This window comes from Rhinoraja longicauda, chromosome 28 (assembly GCF_053455715.1).
Source record: "Rhinoraja longicauda isolate Sanriku21f chromosome 28, sRhiLon1.1, whole genome shotgun sequence".
Classification (NCBI taxonomy): Eukaryota; Metazoa; Chordata; class Chondrichthyes; order Rajiformes; family Arhynchobatidae; genus Rhinoraja; species Rhinoraja longicauda.
This window is the reverse complement of record NC_135980.1, coordinates 14,081,315-14,104,281: the sequence shown is the minus strand read 5'-3', so window position 1 is coordinate 14,104,281 and position 22,967 is coordinate 14,081,315. Positions and strand designations below refer to the sequence as shown.

Here is a 22,967-nt window from a genome sequence, read left to right as displayed (position 1 = left end):
GTCCTTTTATAATTGTATATGTTTCTATGAGATCCCCTCTCATCCTTCTAAACTCCAGTGAATACAAGCCCAGTCTTTCCAATCTTTCCTCGTATGGCAGTCCCGCCATCCCGGGGATTAACCTCATGAACCTACGCTGCACTCCCTCAATAGCAAGAATGTCCTTCCTCAAATTAGGAGACCAAAACTGCACACAATACTTCAGATGTGGTCTCACAAAGACCCTGCACAACTGCAGAAGGACCTCTTTACTCCTATGCTCAAATCCTCTTGTTATGAAAGTCAACATGCCATTAGCTTTCTTCACTGCCTGCTGTAACTGCATGGTTACTTTCAGTGACTGGTGCACAAGGACACCCAGGTCTTGTTGCACTTCCCTTTTTCCTAATCTGACACCAATGAGATAATAATCTGCCTCCTTGTTCCTGCCGCCAAAGAGGATAACCTCACATTTATCTACATTATACTGCATCAGCCATGCATCTGCCCACTCACTCAACCTGTCCAAGTCTCCCTGCAACCTCCTAGCTTCCTCTTCACAGTTCACACTGCCACCCAGCTTTGTGTCGTCTGCAAATTTGCTAGTGTTGCTTTTAATTTCATCATCCAAATCATTCATATATATTGTAAATAGTTGGGGTCCCAGCACTGAGCCTTGCGGCACTCCACTTACCACTGCCTGCCATTCCGACAGGGACCCACTTATTCCTACTCTTTGTGTCGTGTCTGCCAGCCAATTCTCTATCCATGTCAATACCCTACCCCCAATACCATGTGCTCTAATTTTGCCCACTAATCTCCTGTGTGGGACCTTATCAAAGGCTTTCTGAAAGTCTAGATACACTACATCCACTGGCTCTCCTTCATCCATTTTACTTGTCACATCTTCAAGAAATTCCAGAAGATTAGTCAAGCACGATTTCCCCTTCATAAATCCATGCTGACTTGGACCAATCCTTTTACTGCTATCCAAATGCGCCATTATTACTTCTTTAATAATCGACTCCAGCATCTCCCCCACCACCGATGTCAGGCTAACTGGTCTATAATTCCCTGTTTTCTCTCTTGGGTTTAGAGGAGATTTTCAAGAATGATCCCAGGAATGAGTGGGTTAACATATGAGCAGTTGGCAGCACTGGGCCTGTACTCACTGGAGTTTAGAAGGATGAGGGGAAACCTCATTGAAATTTACTAAATAGTGATAGGCTTGGATACAGTGGATGTGGAGAGAATGTTTCCACTAATGGGAGAGTCTAGAACTAGAGGTCATAGCCTTAGAATTAAAGGACATTCCTTTGGGATGGAGATGAGGAGGAATTTCTTTAGTCAGAGGGTGGTGTATCTGTGGAAATCTTTGCCACAGAAGGCTGTGGAGGTGGTGTAAATCTCTGCCCTTGTGGGACATTGGACACCGTATAACCTTAATTAAAAAAATCTTGGTAAAATTGATCTTGGAACATATTTGACATGTCTTCCACTTTTCTCAATCAGAAGGCAAGGTTATTCCTCATAATGTGAGGCTTTGTCTAGGGTGTAGATGGGGATAAATTCTGAAAGTTGTACCATGTCAGGAGGCAGTTTGCCAGTGCTGGTTCCTTTGTATTTAGGATCATTCGTCTGCTATTTTTCCCATATTGTTTTAATTGTTTTAATGAAATATTTGTCCAATTTACTTTGAATAGACCTGTTATGGATCCTATTTTCACTTCATCTTTCTAGCAGAACATTCCAATGCCTTACTACCATTAATTTTAATTGACTTTTTCCATAATCCCACATTTCCCTTTTGTAGTCATTGCAAAGTTATACTCTCTATTTACAGCTTCTGTGGAATAGATTTTACCATATTCACCTCATCAAAACTTTAAATTTTAAACCAATATTATAGTTCTAAGGAACTGAATACCATTTTCCTTTCATTGCTCTGCATAACTGAAGCCAGTCATCTTGGCAGATCTTTTCTGTACCATATTTGACTTTTTACATGCATCACATTTAATGCAATCGATATGATGGGTGTTAGCCATCATATAGTTTGTGTTATGGCTTTTGCAGTAATTGGTGTGTTGGAGTCAACTAACCACGTGTATAGTCTTCCATTCACTTAGAACATAATGGGAAAATATTTGGCTGTTCTCTTGCTTTAGAATATTATTCATGCATTGAAATATAAAAATGAAAAGCTCCAGTAAATTGCTCTTGCTTTCGTTTCTGTCAGGAAAACGGCAGTACTCAAATTTAATTATACCATCGTGGAATTTAATTATTTCATTGTCCGTTATCCTTGTTTTGCTGAAAGCAGCATATTAGGTAAGCGATCTCGATCCCTTGGGTAACTAGATATAACTATACAGATCGTTTGGTACTATTTTCTTCCTTCAGTCTAATAATTAGCTTGCATCAATGCTGCATCTATCTATCTGAGCTCAAGGTTCAATGCCAAGATCAAGGCTGCAGCTGAGGATATTATCTAAATGCAATTATAGTACAACTATAGCTCATTTGAGAAGCAGTTTCATTTAAGCTGTGGTACAAATCCAGATTGGAGACCAATGGATATGAGCCCCTATTGTAAAACACTTTGAGCAATTCCAGACAAATTGGTAGATTTATCGTGCGGGCAGAAGCATCGTTTAATTTGAATAAGTGAATAGGGAACAAAAAGAAATGTGGTATGTTATCAGTGGAAAGATGCTGAAAGTTTTGGATGAAAAATGGATATCTGATGATGAGCACATGATTTGCTGAAATTATGTGATTGGTATCAAGTCTCTTAAAAATATATAGGCAAGTGGAGTATTTGTTTTATCGCAGATGTGATACTTTTTTGAAATTCTGCTTTCTTGCTAAAATTGGACCGGGGCAAGTTATTCAGCCCCTTGAGCCGTTTAGTTGAATCAGATTATACTGATTTTTTGCCTTGACTCCATTTACTTGCTTTTACCCTTAACTAGGAATAATCTATTTTTTAAAAATCAAGGGATATGAACCTTGCTGCCAGATCCAGCATTTTCGGTCCCTCCCTTGAAAGGTTTTGGGAATATGTTAAAGATGGTGTAAAAATAAAATTATTATAAACATAAAAAATATCTGTGACTGATGAGTAATTTACATGGAAGCTGAATGTGTAAAATTGCATTACCTAAACCAGGGCCACCAATTAATCTTTGCTAACTCGCACGTTCACACACAAGCAAAATAACACTACATTTTTAAATGTATTATTAAAACAGCAAAATGTCCATGCTTGCCTTGTGTCCAAAGGGGATCCCCCTTGAGAACTTGCTTTCTGTAGCTTTCCAAACACTGAAGAGTGATAAATTGCTGCGATAACTGACTAACTACCTTCACTTCTGGGTGTGGGTGGGAGGATGATGTTGGGAGTGCAGAACCAGTGTGCTAAAGAAAAACAGACGGGTGGTAAATCCACACTTCTTTCTCAGCTCAGTCAACAATATTTTAAAGTATTTTTTGATATTTTGAAACAAAAGCTTTCAAAAATGAATGAAACGTATTAAGAAAAACCCAATAAAACACAATATAAATGTTATTATTTAGTGTAAAAAGCGAATTAGCTCATGATTTTAAATGAGCAGTGAATCAGTTTGATAGTTATTGGTCAAACACTCTCCCTGAAAACCCATATTCACTCAGGAAAAAGTTTCAAGTCTGTGTTTGTCATCTCAAATTTTCTGATTTAATTGCTTTCTGTATTTGCAATCTATCACTCGTATATCAATGCCACAATAACAATAAAATGCATTATGCTGTTATTAATGCCTTAAAACAGTCAGTTTTTTTGTCATCTTTTCAATGGCTTATTCAAGCTCAAAGGTGAGCGATGATGGCACTTTTATTTTGTACCAAGATTTTGCATGTGAATTGTGAACACATGAGGACAGGGAAATTATATTTATCACAAATTAATGGCAATGCAATGAATAACAAGCTGATTTATAATAAGTGGAATGGACTCAACATGGATTTGGAAATTGAGTACATACAGCACTGAACACAGGGTGAGATTAAAAACAAGTAACTTGGGGACCATAAAGCGAGGAAAAATAGCCAAGGATAATATTGGAAATGATAAAGGTATTATATGCTCAATCAATCTCCGCTTTAAAAATACCCGTTGTCTTGGTCTCCACAACTGTATGCTGCAATGAATTTCACAGATTCACCACCCACTGGCTCAAGAAATTCCTCATGTGCCAAGGATGTGCCAGAAAACCATTTCTAGTTAACACAATATTTGAATAATCATTTGAGAGAAAAGCCTTAAGTTTGATCAATAGTTTTAGATTTTTCAGCTGTCGGAGCTACCAATAAATTAATTTGTCATTGTTGAATGAGTAATAACAGTACAGCTCTTTGGATTTAGCAGACCCTTGTTTATTATGTCAAACAGAATTGCAAGAATGGGTTGAAGGGGGCATCAGTTGGAATAAAATTAACGTTGACACCTGGAAACTCTTATTCAAGGAAACAGTAGCATTTAATTGACCTCCAGCTGGATTAATGGAGTTGAAAACCCTAAATGATTGTTTTGACAAATTAAATCCTGAAATGTTAGTTGGTGTTAGGGCGTGGGTTGATGGGGAAGTGTTGAAGATAAATAACTTTTGAGATTAATGTTTTCGTTCTCCTTCTGAGTATTGTCTCCAGTTGCATGAGATGGTTTGTTTGGTATTATTATTTGAAGTTAATGGGTTCATTTTATTGTCTGGCATACTGTTTTAATATTGTGTCAGTACATATTGCTATGATGCTGAGCAAATATTAGTAACAGGTCCGCAAAGAGCAGAACATCACCCTGATCTTGTACAAGAGAAAATGTTGACATACTGTGAATTTAGAATGATAAAATCTGTAATTTTATTGTTGAATGCTTTTTCACTGTCGGGGCAAAATTAGCGAGTGATGCTTTTTCCTCATTCTTCCTGTGTCCATTTTAACACCATTTGCACATTCTTCCCAACCTGTTGGTAATTGAAGGTGAGACTATGCGTGCTGCTATTTCTGACTGTTATGTGTTTTAGGTGTTTTGGCTTTAAATAATGTTTTGGTTTACATAATAATTGGTGATATCTTCTTGTGATCTGCATTGGAGGAGTTGTTAAGCCAGACAGTTCAGCTGCACTTTACGAATGATGAAATTGGATCCCTGGGTTAATGAGACATTCTATCCAGATGTCAATGTAACTGCGCAGCACTTTCAGGCTCAGTAGATATTTTTCTCTCAGTTTTATTAATTCCCTCGGTTCTTCCTATTTAAAATGCATTCAAGAATTCATATTAATTTGAATCACAAATACCAGAGACTGGTTAAAAAACTGTAATGAAAAGTACTTTGTACAAATATAAGAGAATGTATAAGAGAATGAAAAATAACTATCGATCTAGCGAAGCTATACACTGCTTATTTCAAATTACATCTGAAGTTCGTCACCACATGCGAGTCCGACCATTTCAAGAAAACAGTTGGAATGGTTTGGAGCAATGGAAATTTTGATTTTAGTTCCTCAAGTTGCCGTTTCAGTCCCTCCTTTGTCTTCCTTTATCTATTGTTAAGCTTACATTTTACATAGTATTTACAACTATGAAGCAGACTATTTGATTCAACATGTACATGCCACAGATTATGCTCTGTACAAGCTCGTCCCACTATTCTCACTGATCCTCCAATCATTTTCAGGATTCAGGATATCTTTATTTGTCATCCAAAAAACAAGTTTTTTAGACGAGATTTCGTCACCCACAGTCCAACAATAAGAGCAATAAAATAAGCAAATTACACAACCCCAACCAACACAAAACATTAAAAAAAGAAACATCCATCACAGTGAGTCTCCTCCAGTCACCTCCTCACTGTGATGGAAGGCCAGAATGTATTTTCTCTTCCCCTGCCATCTTCTCCCGCGGTCAGGCTGTTGAAGTTGCCACGTTTGAGGCCACGCCGGATGGTGAAAGGTCCGCAGCGGGCTGACCCAGGCCCTGCGACACGGGGCGGGCGAACACGCTGCCGCTGCTGCTGCACGTCGGGGCGGTCGTGGCTCCCGACATTGAAGCCCCCTCCGAGCAGAAAAAAACCCCGCGGCCTATTTCAGGCCGCGCCGGACGGTGAAATGTCCGCGGCGGGCCGACCCAAGCCCCGTGATCCGGGGCGGGCGAACACGCTGCCGCTGCCGGAGCTCCCGATGTCAGCCTACAAAGACAGCCGACTCCGCTGATGGTGAGTCCGGCCCGCGGGCTCTGCGAACCAGAGCCCCAGGTGGTCCCGGGTGGAGGCCGCCAGCTCCAGGAGTTTGGCCGATGGTAGGCCGCAGCAGGAATGGAGACCCGACCTAGAAAACGAAGGTTGGGTCTCCGTTCGGAAGGGACAAATTTATAATGTTGCAGTCCCCCCTCCCCACCCCCACCCCACACACACATAGTGCCCAACCACAAAAAAACACGACATCACATCTACAATTAAGACAAAAAAAACAACAAAAACACAAAGACAAACGGATCGCAGGTAAGCCGCAGCTGCTAGGGCAGCGCCGCCATTCTCGCCCATATTTAACAAGATTCACTTAAATTCACTCAGTTGACCAATTAGCTTTAGACTAGTGCGTTATAAATCACTAGTATTTCAACCAAAAAATGCATTTCCATTGCTAAAGCTCCCTACAATTTCATCTCTTTTACCAAGTTAGTCTTTTATCTTCAATAATTTTTAATTTGCCATTAACAATAAAAGTACTCAAGGCTTGACCATTACTCTTGTATTAAGATAAGGTTTTCTTATCACACTTTGAATTCCTGGAGAAAAATATTGGTTGAAATCGAAGGTCTGCATGCTTACGATACAGGAAAAGAAGTGAGGGATGGTGTGTACTTATAACTCTATGTCTGTAATTTGCACAGTAGCTGATAGCTTGTGCTCGCTGATGCCTGCCAGCCATCCTCCAGGCCGTGACACCTTTACCTGCTGATATTAATTGTATTTCATGCGAATTATGCTTGCCTTCAATGCCCCAATCTTGTGCTGGCTTACAGACTGGAATTTAATTTCAAAATAGAAATTGGGTGTTTTTGTGGGCTTCTGATATAAAAAATATACTCAACACAGTACTTGCACACTGTTTCCTTACTAGATTTTCAAGATCCTACCCATCTAGCACTTATGGTAGTTTGATCCACCATGAATGTCTTATACATTTGCTTGAAGTAAATGATTAATAAACAAGTAATAATGTAGATGTTTGAGGAATACAGGTTGTTTCTGGTCTTGATCAATTGTGAGAAAATGCTATTTGGCCTTCCAGTTCCATGCCACACTGACTGACACAACTTTGAAGTATGAATAACAATTATTTTGCAGAAGTGCAAGTGATCATCACCAACTTGAGAGAGAGTTTAACCACCTATTTTTGGTACTGAACGTTATTGCCATTACTGGATCCGCAGCCACCAATATCCTATGTGTCGGCAATGGCCAGAAATTCAACTGCCCAACATGATACCATGTCTTAAAGAAACAGACAAAGGCTGGGTATTCTTTGCCCAATTACTCATCTTTAGATGCGCCATGTTGTATTTACAAGGGATAAATTAGTGATGTGATAGACTATCCTCCCACTTGCCAGATGCTCTCTACTTACCTGAAACTGTCAGGTAAGTTGACCCTGTGCACGATAAAGCAACCATATCAAACTCCCTAAACATTCATTGCCTTCACATTTGGCTATAGTATGGACAATCAAGGGTGAGACAAGAGATTTCTTTCCATGCTGCAAACCATTCTGATCTGGAATATATTATTGGTCCTTCATTCTGACTGAGTTTAAATCCTGAAAGCTTCTCAAGAAAGCTTCTCAACGATTACAACTACCTTATGAAGGTAATTGGAGATGAGCAATAAATGCTAGCTTTGGCAGTGCTGCAGATGTCCCTTAAATGAATGTGAAAAGATCCAGAGTATATTTTATCGGCAACTATGTAAACACAAGCAGCTCCCCCCCCTCCCCTCCTCCTCACCTATTCGGAATCCCTGGTCCCAAAATATCTTTGTGTAGGAAAGAACTGCAGATGCTGGTTTAAATCGAAGGTAGACACAAAATGCTGGAATAACTCAGCGGGACAGGCAGCATCTCTGGAGAGAAGGAATAGGTGACGTTTCGTGTCGAGACTCTTCTTCAGACTGATGTCAGGGGAGTGGGCGGGACAGAGATAGAATGTAGTCGGAGACAGTAAGACTGGTGGGAGAACTGGGAAGGGGAGGGGATGGAGAGAGAGGGAAAGCAAGGGCTATTTGAAGTTAGAGAAGCCAATGTTCATCAAGCTGGGGTGTAAACTACCCAAGCGAAGTATGAGGTGCTGTTCCTCCTATTTGCGCTGGACCTCACTCTAACAATGGAGGAGGCCCAGGTCAGAAAGGTCAGATTGAGAATGGGAGGGGGAGTTAAAGTGCTGAGCAACCGGGAGATCGGGTAGGTTAAGGCGGACTGAGCAGAGGTGTTCAGCGAAACAATTGCCGAACCTGCACTTGGTCTCGCCGATGTACAGGAGTTGACACCTAGAACAGCGGATACAGTAGATGAGGTTGGAGGAGGTGCAAGTGAACCTCTGCCTGAACTGGAAAGACAGTTGGCGTCTTGGATGGAGTCTAGGGGGGAGGTAAAGGGACAGATGTTGCATCTCCTGCGGTTTCAGGGGAAAGTACCTGGGGAGAGGGTGGTTTGGGTGGGAAGGGACGAGTTAACCAGGGAGTTGCGGACGGAATGGTCTCTGCGGAAAGAAGAAAAGGGTGAGATGGGAAATGTGGCCAGTAGTGGGATCCTGTTCGAGGTTGCGAAAATGTTGGAGGATTATATGCTGTATGCGACAGTTGATGGGGTGGAAGGTGAGGACAGGGGGGACTCTGTCCTTGTTACGAATGGGGGGAGGGTGAGCAAGAGCGGAGCTGTGGGATATCGAGGAGACCCTAGGGAGAGCCTCATCTGTAATGGACGAGGGGATCCCCGTTTCCTGAAGAATAAGGACATTTCTGATGACCTGGTATGGAAAACCTCATCCTGGGCACAGATGTGGCATAGACGGAGGAATTGGGAGTAGGGGATAGAGTCTTTACAGGAAGCAGGGTGGGAAGAAATGTAGTCTAGATAGCTATGGGAGTCAGTGGGTTTGTAATAAATGTTACTTCCTGTAAAGACTCTATCCCCTATCCCCATCCTCTGCCCAAAATATCTTTACCACACCATCAGTTTGAACATTGGGAAAACTCTTAATTCTGCGTTTTATTCACATGTTACTATCAGTCAACGAATTATATGACTTGCATTCAATACAACATTGACATTTATTTCTAATTTTCCTATTGGGCAATGCTGGGATCTGTGATTGTTGATCAACATAGTTTTTTAATGGCATCAAAGTCTTTAGCTTCTACTTTTTCACTTCAGATTACACAAGAGGCTGGCGAGTTTATGATCACCTTTCCCTATGGCTACCATGCTGGCTTTAACCATGGATTCAATTGTGCAGAATCAACCAACTTTGCCACGCTTCGCTGGATCGATTATGGGAAAATGGCTACTCAGGTAAGAACTGTGATTCGCTTGTAATTTAGTTACATAGGTTATTTATTGGATGTTAGATCTCATTGTTCAGTAAGCCACTACTAAACCACATTCCAAGAATACATAATGCAAGTGGCAAATCAATTTGTCGTTTTCCTCCCCTGACCCCACCTGTTGTCTCCATGATTTCCTTCCAATTTTTCCTTACCACAAATCTGCTCACTAAATGGAAAAAAGAAATCTTTAGAAATAGAAAGCTGTGGACACAATGTTTCGCTTTCTCTTTGAAATTTACCCAACAGTCAGTCAATGAATTAGATGTGGGCGAGAAGGGTACCACTAACAATGGCGGTCATGTGAGGAAATAATAAACTTTCCTGAAGTTGAACACTATATTATTTCTTTTCACATTAAAGCGCATCATCAACTTATGTTTTGAAGTGTTCTTTCAATTTTCATGTGATTATTATCGACGTCAATTCTGTATCTCACTGTTCAGTTTACTTATTATGCTGGGTAATAAAGGCTATCAACTGCATTAGCAGGTGTGTGTAATGGAAAAGACTGTTGCTTGGTAGTCTGTCTACCTGCAGAAATGTTTCCGTGTGATTAGCAAGTCGAGATACAGGATAAGGAGTTGGCTTGTAGCCAGGCTGAAGTATTGTTTACCTATTGTATCATTAGACTGTTTAATTTGTTTCTGAGTGTTCCTCAGGCTACTTCGTGCTGAAAATAAAAATACATAACATTGTTGTAATTTTTAAACTTGGAAGCTAATGGATGTGTAAACATATTTCAAGGCTGCTAATAAAACCCCTTAGAATGCAGTGTTTTTCATAGCACGTTTTTGTATAATTTATTCTTTTTAGATTTAAACTGCTATGTGAATATGTGAGTGCTTGTGGCTTTTAAAGTAAGAATCTTAACTCAAAACATCTTGGCAGTGTAATGACATGCAAGACTGATCTAAATGAGTCAAGTCATTGTTAGCCACCGTACATGGAGGGCAGGAACTGAGATTTCTCATTTTAGCTTTGCCCTTGGGACTTGGGTTTCTTGACTAATAGATTTCTAATAAGTTTGTAAAATAGTGCAGTCATAAATTCAATTTATCGCTATTGAAACTAAAGCAGAAAGCCAGGATAGAGTATTTCTGCAATTAAACAGCTCATTGAAAGCAAGATTACAAGTGGAAAGAAGGGAGGGGGGAGGAGAATGGATAAGGGAGGTTGAGGGGGATGGAGAGGGGGGAGGGGGAGGGGAGGGTGCTGCACCAATGTATGAGAGGTTTGGGCCCAACGGGTCCACTTGGTCTAGTCATTGCTAAATTAGTAACAAAGACACAAGAAAGATTTGTATTTATCTTCTGTTTTGGCAACTCTTCTATAGGCCTTCTTTACAGTCAGTGATTTACTCTGGAAATATAAATACAAAAAAAGACAAAGGGTGTTAGTAACTCAGTGGGTCAGGCAGCATCTCTGGAGAACATGGATGGGTGACGTTTTGGATTGGGACTCTTTTTCAGACTGAAGGGCCCTGATCCGAAATGCCACCTATCCACATCTCCAGTGATGCGGCCTGACCCAACACAAACACTTTGTTACTCAAACACTTTGTCTTTTGTTTTGCAAACCAGCATCTGCAGTTCATTGCATCACCTTTCTTCAGCTCCACTGTGAAATCTCAAGATATGCCTACTTTGAAGAAGTTCTCCGCTTTCCGATGGGAGTTCTGAAACACTGTCGCTGCTATTTCTCTGATTCCTGCCGTTCTTCTGCTATCCTTATCTCACACTTTTTGTCTTTTTATCTCTGACCTTAGTCGAATCATCTTGCCTATCGAAAAACACTCTCACCAGTATTCACCTATCACCCATTTTGTCCTGTTCCACTTCTCTTCCAGCTTTTCCTCCTCACTCCCCCCACCACCATAATTAGTCTGAAGAAGGGCCCCAATCTGAAACGTCCCCTATTCATGCTCTCCAGCTATGTTGCCACACCCACTGAGTTACTCCAACACTGTGATCAACACTGAGTTACTCCAACACTTTTTTAAAACTGCATTCAAATGGCTTGACTGATTTTTAAAAAATAGTTTTTGGTGTGTGACATGAATGCTAAATCTTTTGAGATTCTGGTTAGATATGACCTCAAGGATACTGATGGCAGACAGATTTGCAAGTAGCTCTGACTTCCAGGAATACATGGGTATATAGGAATTTTAGAAGGATAAAAATCAGCATTCCCAGGCCAGCGATATTATGTCAAGTGGGAGTCACAAGCCTGCTAGAATATTGGCAATATCCTGCAAATTCTGATCCAATTCTGTTAAATGCTTGTGTTTTTATATATATTAATGAGGCCAATTGGCTTAGTTGCTAATATAAACAGGAATTCAACCGACGAAAGGAACAGAAACCATATTTTTACATGCATTTTTTGACCATAAGTGTTAACCACTTCACATAACCTAAAATGATGAAGACTAAAGTAATTGATGTTATCCACTCTTTGGAACACTTTGAATTGTTGAATATTGCAGCCAGTAATGCAATTTCAGTCTACTTTAATAAGGTCTTGGGAAGAAACCTTGGAAGTGTCACCAGATCTGGAAAGGCTGATCTCCGCCTGAAGCCGCTTTTTTCCAACCGATAAACAGTTCAACTTGTTCGCACACTCTGGTTTTGACAAATCCTTTATTGTTTCTCTCAAATTTTGTTTTCTTTTGTGGCACATTGCAGTGTGCTTTCCTCTCCAGATAGATGTAAGATGGTTGGTTTTGCAAAGTTATAATTTTACATTTGTGAGTGCAAAAGAACATCATTCAACTCACTGAACCTTTTCCTCCGGTATTGATTTATTCTCGTACTTATTAACGTCTAAAAATTCTGTCTTCATCAATGATTGAACTTCCCTTTGTGTTAATGAATTCTTGGCCTTGATTTTCATTGTCGCAAAAGTACATTTGGGCTAGTTTGGAATGCTTTTATTCAAAAGACTTGCAAATGTAGAGTGTTTTGGAGCAGATGCATTCGCTGCAGAGTATTTCAAATATTGTGTGAAATATAACTTTTTGTGTCGTCTTTCAATGGAATGCTAATGACCACTGCAGAATCAATGCGGAGTGTGGCATTAGTCGTGATTGCAATTTTAGCTATCAATGTTGCAAACAAGTGTATAATTTGGACAGAGCATTAGTTTCCATTCACTTACAAGAAACTTCTCATTTAGAGTATTTATTTCTGGAGGCATTGCTACTATGCTTGTTTTGCATTCTGTTCTGTGTGGAAAAATGTGCATCCAGATTTGTATTCTGTTGATACTCTGTCCTTTTTCTTACATTACAATCCTTGAAATGAAACGCTTATCCTGAAGAAAGGCACTTACAAGGCTAATAAAGTTTTATTCAAGCAATTTGATGATGGGGTAGAGTGGTTCTCTAAATTGCTTGGAGACTTGCAGGAATGTGTGATTAAACCAAGTAGGAGTGGAGCTGAACAAGAGTAGATAGTATCTTATTGGGATAAACTATGCTGACCACCTGATTGCTGGTTTTGCTCTTAAAACTCTGCAATTGCAGTCACAAGGCGATTGGATCAGGAATAGGCCTTCAGGTCCTTTAAACCTGCACCGCTATTTAATATGATCATGGCAGATCTATACTGCCCTCGTATTCCCTTTGGTGTCATTTCTCCATAACCCTCTGTTCCTCGTTCTACCAAATATTTATCCATCTCCATTTTAAATACTTGTAATGATTCATCTTCCACCATCTACTGGGGCAGAGAATTCTAGAAATTCATCACCCTTTGAGAGAAGAAATTTCAATGAACATCCGTGTTAAAAATGGTTGGCTTTCTATCTGGTAGTTATGCCCCTTTGTTTGAAATTCCCCGTGAGGAAAAGCATCCCAATTACTCTGTCAAGATTCCTTAGAAATTTATGTGCTTGAATAAGGTCGCTCTTTATTCTTCTGAATCTTAAGAATTTTGTGCCCAAACTCATCTGTCTATCTTGGTTTTTAGGTAGGAAGACCAAAACTGTACACGGTATTCTAGGTGAGGCCTTCTATACCCATTGTACAAAGCAACAAACCTCCCTATTTTTAAACTCCAAACCATTGGCAATGTAGGACAAAATACCATTTGTGGTCAAGAGATGGTGGGTCCAGGTTCTTGCTAAGGTAGGACTTGATATGAGCCATAATCAACCTTTCAAAGCACTTCATCACTATGGATGTCAGTGCCACTGGTGAGTAGTAATTGAGGCATGTCACCTTACTTGTGTTGTTGCCAATGTTGATGCATGTGTGAATCTCAGACCTCAGTAATGATGTCAAAAATGTTTTGGAAAACTCCAGTCAGTTGGCCTACACAGGTTTTGAGAATGCAACTAGGTACACCATTAGGTTCAAATGCTTTCGGAGGGTGAACCTACCGAAGGTTCTTCTGATGTCGGCCTCTATGACTGTGATTGCGATACTATCTAGAGCTATGGGGCCTGAGAAGGCACATCAGTGTTCTCCCTATCGAAATGTGTGGAAGAAAAATTAATATCCTTCCTTAATTCTGATTGGAATTAAACAAGGGAAAGAAAGGGTGCTTGGAAGTGACAATTGGCATCTTTCGTTGACCAGGTGCAGAAGAGGTTTGTGGGAATTGGCAAAGTAAGATTATACGTATTACCTCTTGTCTGGGAATGTGTTGAAGGGTGGATGATAAATATGAACATAAATAGTAGAAGTGATAACGGAGCTTGTTTTCCTTTGTGGGAAGCTACAGTAGATCACCTGCGTCGCCTAAAATGTGAGATAGAATAATGTCAAGATGCCCTTGTATTGTGTTTGACTTGTATTAACCATTTGTTGTTGAATTAAGATTAACATAAACAAAACGCATGTTATGACTAATGAGATAATTGATGCCCATGTAGTTGATAGAATATTTTCACAGAGTAGTATCTAAAAGAAATACAAAAGTTGTTTACTGCACAGAATAACTGTCGGCTAATTCTGCTGTGAAGTCAGAGAACTGGTGGGCAGTTTACTGCCGCCATCTCTCCATGATATCAGGCAATAAAATCTCAAAGCAAAAAGTTTCTCGCTTTTCATTTTTCATTAATTTCCCTCTAAATTAATTTATTTCACAAAATGTGACTTAACTACTTAACCTATTAACTGCCTACCCCCTTAATCTAACTCCTTGTTGGACCAATCTTCTAGCCTTTTGTTATTTATGTGGCAGAACACTTGGATCGATGGTCAGGTCAGTACTGTTTGTGGATTTTGGGTTGGAGATAGAAACGGGCAGTGCAGGGTCACAATACTTTCAGGTGAAGGTGGATATTTCTTTGTTGGGCTGATTTAAAAAAATTTTTTTTTTTAATGTCATGTTTGCAGATCGCTTCCTTCCAAGCTACATCTTTCAGAGCTACAACAAGCAGGCTTTTTTGTTGATAATACTACATGATAACAATCAGAATAGATACAAGGGACTACAGATGCTGGTTTCACAAACCAGCTGGAAAAACATCAGAGGCAGCATCTCGGGAAGGCATGAATAGAGGCCATGTTTCGGGTCAGGATTCTTCTTCAGACTTCGTAACAATCAGATTGGGTAATATCGTTTAGGTTAAATGAAATGCATAGTTCCTCTGTCCCTCTCTTCCCCTCCCCCTTCTCAGTACTCCCACTGTCTTCCTGTCTCCACCTATATCCTTTCTTTGCCCCACCCCCCGACATCAGTCTGAAGAAGGGTCTCGACCCGAAACGTCACCCATTCGTTAATTCCAGACATGCTGCCTGACCTGCTGAGTGACTCCAGCATTTTGTGATACCTTCAATTTGTACCAGCATCTGCAGTTATTTTCCTACACAATGTAGAAAGAATAGTCATCTGTTTAAATTTCGCCTGTTTAGAATTGGTTCTTACTTACTTTTCAAAGATTCAACAATTATGGACATAAAATGGGATTTGTAGGGTATCAATTTTAATAAAAGATTGTTTTATTTTTTAATACATGCTAATTAAATGCATTACAAGCTATTTTGAATAAGTTGCAATATAATGGTCTGATTCTGCATATTTTACAATCGTTTTTCCATGTTACGCATTAAGGTAGCTGATAACATTTAAACCTGAATGGCTGTTTTGCCTGATAAACATGCAGACTGAGCCCTCCTGTTTCTGCACTTGGTGCCAGCAAAGTTTGTTCGAAAATACATTTGATGTTTTATTTCTGTATCAGTTAAATATAGAGAGCTGTATCATAAGATGTAATCATCTGAATTTTCTCTGAATATTACTTTTGAATTTTGGAGAATTAGCAATGAATGCCTTGTAATGCAGTTATTGTCCGTGACGAGAAAATGTCAATTTTATAACATCTTTTCCTTACGATTAAGTAGTTCAATCATTCTAGGCTGAATTACCAGAGAAAAACTGGGCTGTGTAAAGTAGTTACCCATTTATGTTCTGATATGGCAAACAAGATGACTTTTAATTATATTTGCAGAATATTTTGCATGTGAAAAATCCAAACATAGTATTAAATTACTCCCAGGGCAGGGAGGAAAGAAAATCATTCATCGGTTACAGTGCAACAGTTTATGAAATAATGCCACATGCCAGTCAATCACCCAACTCACTTGATATTCTTGGCGTTGAGGTATATCGGTTAAATGATATGCCTGGTCAAGTATCACAAAATGCTGGAGTAACTCAACAGGTCAGGCAGCATCTCTGGAGAGAAGGAATGGTCAAGTACGTCCTCACACGTGTCTCCTCTGTTAGCATGTTGAGAAATGTACACATACTCAAAGTCTGAACCGTTTTTGTGAATACAATGAGCAATCCTTGCTTCAGTGCTATTCTGCTCCCCTCTTTCTCAACTCACTTCCCATTATATAGATGCTTGTAATGGTGCTGCTTCCTACACTGATGTAGAACACAACTTTTATTACTTTAGACTTTTAAACTTTAGAGATATTGCATGGAAACAGGCCCTTTGGCCTATCAAGTCCGCACCAACCAGTGATACACTACTACCTTTCTCACAGGACAATTTACAATTTTACTGAAGCCAATTAACCTACAAATCTGTACATCTTGAGTGTGGGAAGAAACCAAAGCACCCAGAGAAAACCCATGTAGTTACAACAGTTTTTCCGGTGAGAGAGGTTCATGTGAAAAATAGTTCCTTGGTGTCTACATCTTAAAGCAGTTGACTTGCATATCTCAAGGTACCGTTCAAGTAAGTCTGCCACTCGAGCAAGTACTGCTTGGATTGTGGGTATCTGCAAACTCAAGGGCCAGGAGATGACTCTGATTCACGGGCAACTCAGCAAGGCGGCAAGATCCCCAGGTTACGAGGGAGATGGTATTCATGCCTGCAATTGTTCAAGGGTATGATTGTGTGGAACTGTTCATACAACATTAGATTGGAAAAATGCTTAGGAATTGTAAGGAACTGTAGGTGAACTTCAAGTAAAAATGGATCAATGAATGCTTGGGACTATAAATAAGTATTAACATTAACAAAGCACAATGTTTGATTGAAAACAACCACTCAACTACATTGCCTAACTAAGATACTTGCAATTGAAAAGCAAGTTATATAATTACAGTACTATATAGAGAGAGGGTTTCCTGTGAGTACTTCATTGACATGTTCGAATGAATAGAATCTTGGGTTTCGCTGGTGATCTGACACAGGTTGTACTAGTTTTCAGACAGGATTTCTCTGTTATTTTTACCAGCAAACAAACGTATTCATCCCCAAATGAAATATCTGCAGTACACGGCACATTTACAGAGTCATTTCGAATATTTGTTCCAAAGCTGTTAGTTTAATATTCCTTGAGATGTTTTGAGGTGCTAATATGATGAGTTATTGTAAATTTTAATGTACGAGGAGGCAATTTGGCTTATTGTATTGTGCCTTTGGAAAAAAAGTTACGCAGTTTGAACTCCATATAAGGTCCTTAGCTCTGCAGGAGACAACTATTGAAGTTTTTAGCCAAGTATGATATTAATGTGATGAGATTTTCTGGCTCTGCCATCTTTTCAAGCAGCAAGTTCCAGACTCTACCTCCCTCTGGTTGATTTTTTTCTCTCATCTGCCCTCTAATTTTCCTCCCAATAAATTTAATGTTTCCTTGATTTTAATCCTTCTTCCCAGTTACTCTATCTGAGCCCCAGAGTGCCAGACTTTTATGCAGCCTCTGTTTCAATCAAACCAGCTCCAGCCTATCGAAACTATCATCATAGTCTAATTTTTTTTATTCCTGACAATTTTAAGTAGTTTAGTAGGCAGTTCTTGAATTAACTTCCTGTGTCTGTATTATGTGCCTCAGCTAATAAAGGAAAGCCTTTATTATCCTGTACAAGTTTTTGATAACTTTTTTGACCAATCCTATTATGCTTAAAGGTCTGTGGGGATATAAACATAGCACAAAAAGTAAGGAAATTTGTGTTTGGTAGATTATTTCTTTGTTGTAACAATGCTTCTTGGCAATAAATCTTATACCGTTGGAAAGCCTGTTTATTTCCCTTTTAAATGGTGCCACATTTGTAAGGAACATGCATTTGTGGGATGAGCAGCAGAGCTGAGTATATGGGTTGCGCCCATGAAAAATTTGCCAAATCTTCTCTGCCAATGCCAAACAGCTTATTCTGCCATTGACTCTTGTTCAGTGTTGTTTGGTGGATTGGATGATTGAAGTCTGAAGAAACAAGACATATTGGCAATTTAACAATTTATTCATTTAATAAACAGGAGCCACAGTAGCGTGTGGAAGAACCATACACAGCCATAACAGCCTGGCACCTCCTCCTCATGCTGGTCACCAGCCTGGTCACACACTGTTGTGGGATGGCATCCCATTCTTGTCAGCACCTGGGGGTACCAGAAGCTCAAAACAAGAGTCAATAGCAACAGCAGAATAAGCTGTTTGGCATTGGCAGAGAAGATTTGGCAAATTTTTCATGGGCGCAACCCATATACTCAGCTCTGCTGCTCATCCCACAAATGCATGTTCCTTACAAATGTGGCACCATTTAAAAGGGAAATAAACAGGCTTTCCAACGGTATAAGATTTATTGCCAAGAAGCATTGTTACAACAAAGAAATAATCTACCAAACACAAATTTCCTTACTTTTTGTGCTATGTTTATGTTCATCCACACCAATGTGTTTCTCACACATGTCTGGTTTGAATTTCATTACTGTCTTATCTGATCAGAACACATTATATCATTATCCATGTTAACATTGCTGCAAGTTAGCTATTTTAATTAATGGATCCAAGTCATTCTTGATTTGCTCACTGGAGCATCTAAGAATGTGTCACATGTAGCAAAAACAACCTTTCTGATATAGTACCTATGGCAATAAAGGTTCAGTATATCATCCTGGAAAACTTGGATCACTTTCTATTGTAGCCTGGGACTGGATGTCAAGTATCCTGACAGGTTTTGGGAGGATGCTAGGAGCTAGAGACAGACAGAACGAAATGCTTGAGCCAGGAGAACAAAGGAGCGCAGTGAAAACGGTCACGTCATTGACATCTGGTGGGAGCAGAGCTGAAGGTAACTTCACGGCTAGCCAGTACAGCCTTGAGAAGATAAGGTGCCTGGCACGGACATATTGCAAAATAACTATAATGAGAAGGACATATGAACAAGCAACACCAATAAGAACTCCCAAGCCTGATAAGTAATGAAGATGTGTTTTGTTTATTCAGCCCTTGGAGGAGTGAGAGCTTGAAATGATTGACTGTAAAGCCATGAGAGCCTTGGGTTAGAACAAATGCTTCCTTTCGAAGATGGAAGGTAAATTAGTATAAAAGAAGGGCGGTCCGAGACATCGGCAGTAACAATCCGGAAACAACTATCGCAAGAAGAAAAGGGACCTGAGTTCGAACCTCAGAGAAGACAAACCCCCTACCAACAGAGTGAAGCTGGCCAATTCATTCACATGGGTCATATCTGACTCAAAGTCATGAGTTTTGTGATTTAGTTTAAGAAGTGATGTTGAAATAGTAAAGTAAATGAGAAGTTAATAGAAGTCAATTGTTTGCATGCATGTTTAAAGTTACTCGAGCGTTAATAAAGGTTAAGTTATCCTAAACGAAAATAAACCTTGGTTTCGAGTCTTTTGTTCGACACGTCAGTTGATATATAGAGGTAGTAATAGGGTCAACACTATGTCTTGGGAGTCACCTGTTAAGGGAGCCAAATCAGAGTTTGCAAGTTATGTAGTGGGGAATGGAAACATTAATGGAATCCATATGAGAAGAATTTTCCATATGTGATCCAAGTGAGTGTGGTAATGTGAATCCAAGGTAATTCAGTAGGAGGAAGCAAAGGATTAATAGTCGAGAAATGGTTTTGAGGCTAATAGGCTATAACCAATGTGGTTCATTGATTTGTAATTCAGAATCTTTGCTTCCATATCGTCTCTCTCTTTTACATAACTCTGATAAATGTAATTGAATGATGTTTAGGCCACAAAAGTACTTTCCAACTGAGACGCCTACCATCTCTTCAGATTCGACCAAATCCACAATTGGAACAAAACCTGCCACTTTCTTGTAAGCACATATAAATGGTGTGCACATTCCAGATAATTTTTTTCTGAATACTATTTAGAAATTCTGTGTCCCCTATCTGTTACACTGATTGTATCCCACAGGAAGTTGGTATTAATGAAATCTGGATGTAGTCATTGCTCTACCATGGTATGGGTTTAATAAACAACTGAAACATTAATGAAAACTTCCTTAGAGGAGCCCTTGCATACGCCTAATTTTAAGAGCCAGCTCAAGGGTCCGTAAATATGTTCAGCTGGTGAAAATATTTAGTGGTGAGGCCTCCTTGTAAGCAGCAATAGTTACTCTTGCTGTTTTTTCACTGTAAAAATAATGGAAACTTCAAACAACGTTATGTAATTTGCACTTGATGTTCTGCAATAATCTTTGCTGGTTCGACCAAGTTGGGTTGAAGGTTTCTGAAGAAAGCAGCAAAATCTAGTGGAAACTGGTGGTCTAACATGTGTAAAATAACACACCTTTAGAGGGGAACTTGCTCCTGGCTGAATATAACTGTTGCAACAATATTTTCTGCTCGGATTGCGATAAATGTTTTGAACAGACTTAACTACAAGTTTTACCTATTCTTCCAAGTCTGCAGAGGGAGTTTGTGTGTATGTGTGCATTGAAATTTTGAAATATAACGAACTTGATGCAGTCCCAAGACCAATGTGATTGAGTAGCAAGAGCATACGTTTGGCATGACATGTAATGATATTTCCAAAGTGTAATGAAGTGATCAGATTGGCTAGCATGCAATAGCTCATCTACACAAAGGAATATCAATTAGCTGTTTTTAAGTGAAACATTTGACGAGGGTTCATCCCTTGTGCACATTACTTGCAATAGATTCCTTGTGTTGTCTCTGCTAAAACATTTAGAGCCATAATGTAGAGTGAATTAAGCATTTAAGATAAACTTTGAGTAATTTTCTAAGTTCTTGTGAAGTATTCCTTTAACTCAATTATTCCAAGTACTGATGCAGATTTCCCCTAATTGAGTAATACTAGGAAATGCAAGGGCATAAGAAGCTAAGAGGCAGAAGCTGGAACAATGACCACGTTATTAATTGCCTTCTCGAAATCAAAAGCATCAAATCTATTCTCCTTTACCCATTTTGCTTGTTGCACCATTGAAGAATTCTCAACAAATTTAACGTTGGCTTTCTTGCCTTCATAAAGCCATGTAGATTCTGCTGATTGTAATGTGATTTTCTGCTACACCCATAGAGGCTTCTCTGAATGTTGCATCTGATTGTTTACAGCCTTTTGCAGTTGCTCTCTATTGGAATTTTGTGTTCTATATGATTCAAATACATTTCCTTTATGACCGTGCACATTCACTGGTCTGGTGCACAGATTAGTAAGTGGAAAGCTTATGAACTTTGAGACAATTCCTTCTTAAGGGATTGAAATCCAGGCTGATGGACCTGAGACCACCTGGATTTAAGCATTACTGTTCATTAATAAAAGGATTACAGTTCAAATGTGGTACGTAGATGTCCTTGTTCTTTTTTCAGCCTTGGTTCTAATATTGCTGAGCGATTTAATAAATGTTGATCAATTCCATGAGGGAAACACTTGTATTTTCTGCACGTGATAGCACAAAACTAAGGGACTTGGTACTGATGAGAGCGAGTTCTAAATAGTTTTGTAAGGGAGTGAGAGCCTGCTTATAACGTTTTCTCTGAATATGATCAGTTTTCAGGTTTTGAACTGTTTAAAATCTGAAGACTTGAGCTTTTCCTCTTGCATGCTGGGTGATATAAATAAGTTACCCATTCCATGAGTAGTGGAATTACCTTCAACGTATGTAGTTTTCATATATTTCACTTAGTGCCCGATCTTCAAGTTCTTGTCAATGCTACTTTTAATCATTTGAGGTTTAAAAAAAATCAGTCTGTATTTGACATTTTTATGTTTCGTGTATCTCTCTTAAAACGGGCCATTATGTCACACACGAAGAACGTAAAAGCAATACATGTACCATTTTCAGAAACAAAGTATTATTTTAAATCTTTAACTGGCATCAAACATTATCTTTTTATGTAATTTCGTCCATGACGTTTCTTCCATTCCAGAGCATTTAATTGCCAATGAAGATAATTTAACAACTTCTGAGAGTGAACATTTGTGCCGTTACCTTGGTGTCATATTTGAACCTGAGATGAGAGTCAATGCCATTATTAAGAATTCAGTCTGAAGCAGGGTCTCGACCCGAAACGCCACCCATTCCTTCTCTCCAGAGATGCTGCCTGACCCACTGAGTTACTCCAGCATTTTGTGTCTACCTGCCATTATTAAGAATGCTTGTTTCTCTCTGTCATCCCCTCATCTACTACTGAAATCCTCTTGTGTGCCTTTGTAACTCTATATTTCATTATTGCAATAGATTCCGGACAGCCAGTCCAGATTCAACTCTGCATAAATTGGAGGGCATGTAAAATTGAATTGCCCTTTATCTGACCGCGACCAAACCCCATTTATTCATCAGAATGCATTGGCATCACATTAAGCAATATCTCAATTTAAAGTTTATTTTCAAGTTCCTTTCACCTTACCCTTCTCCTTTCTCTGCCATGATCTAGTTATCTGCTCCTCTAATTTAGGCCTCCTGAACACCCCTTTTGAAAACAATTCAACAATTTTGAATATACTTGCTGCAAATCCCTTTTTTTGCTGCCTCCTGTAGTCGCCTGTCATATAATTACTATTTTTAAGAATTCTTTATTTCACATTGAAGATCTTCACTTTCCAATGTACATCAGATCGAGCTTGTAGCTTTCAGAAGATATTCTACCCTTGTTGTTTCCTG

At 39.4% G+C, this 22,967-nt stretch overlaps 1 protein-coding gene across 1 annotated transcript in view; it reads left to right on the top strand.

Moving 5' to 3' along the window:
• Positions 1 to 22,967, top strand: part of kdm4b (lysine (K)-specific demethylase 4B) — a 268,277-nt gene that overhangs the window by 107,361 nt on the left and 137,949 nt on the right. Inside the window, exon 8 of the mRNA XM_078424193.1 lies at positions 9,450 to 9,587. Coding sequence (XP_078280319.1) covers positions 9,450 to 9,587 — 138 coding nt within the window. The remainder of the gene's footprint in view (positions 1 to 9,449; positions 9,588 to 22,967) is intronic.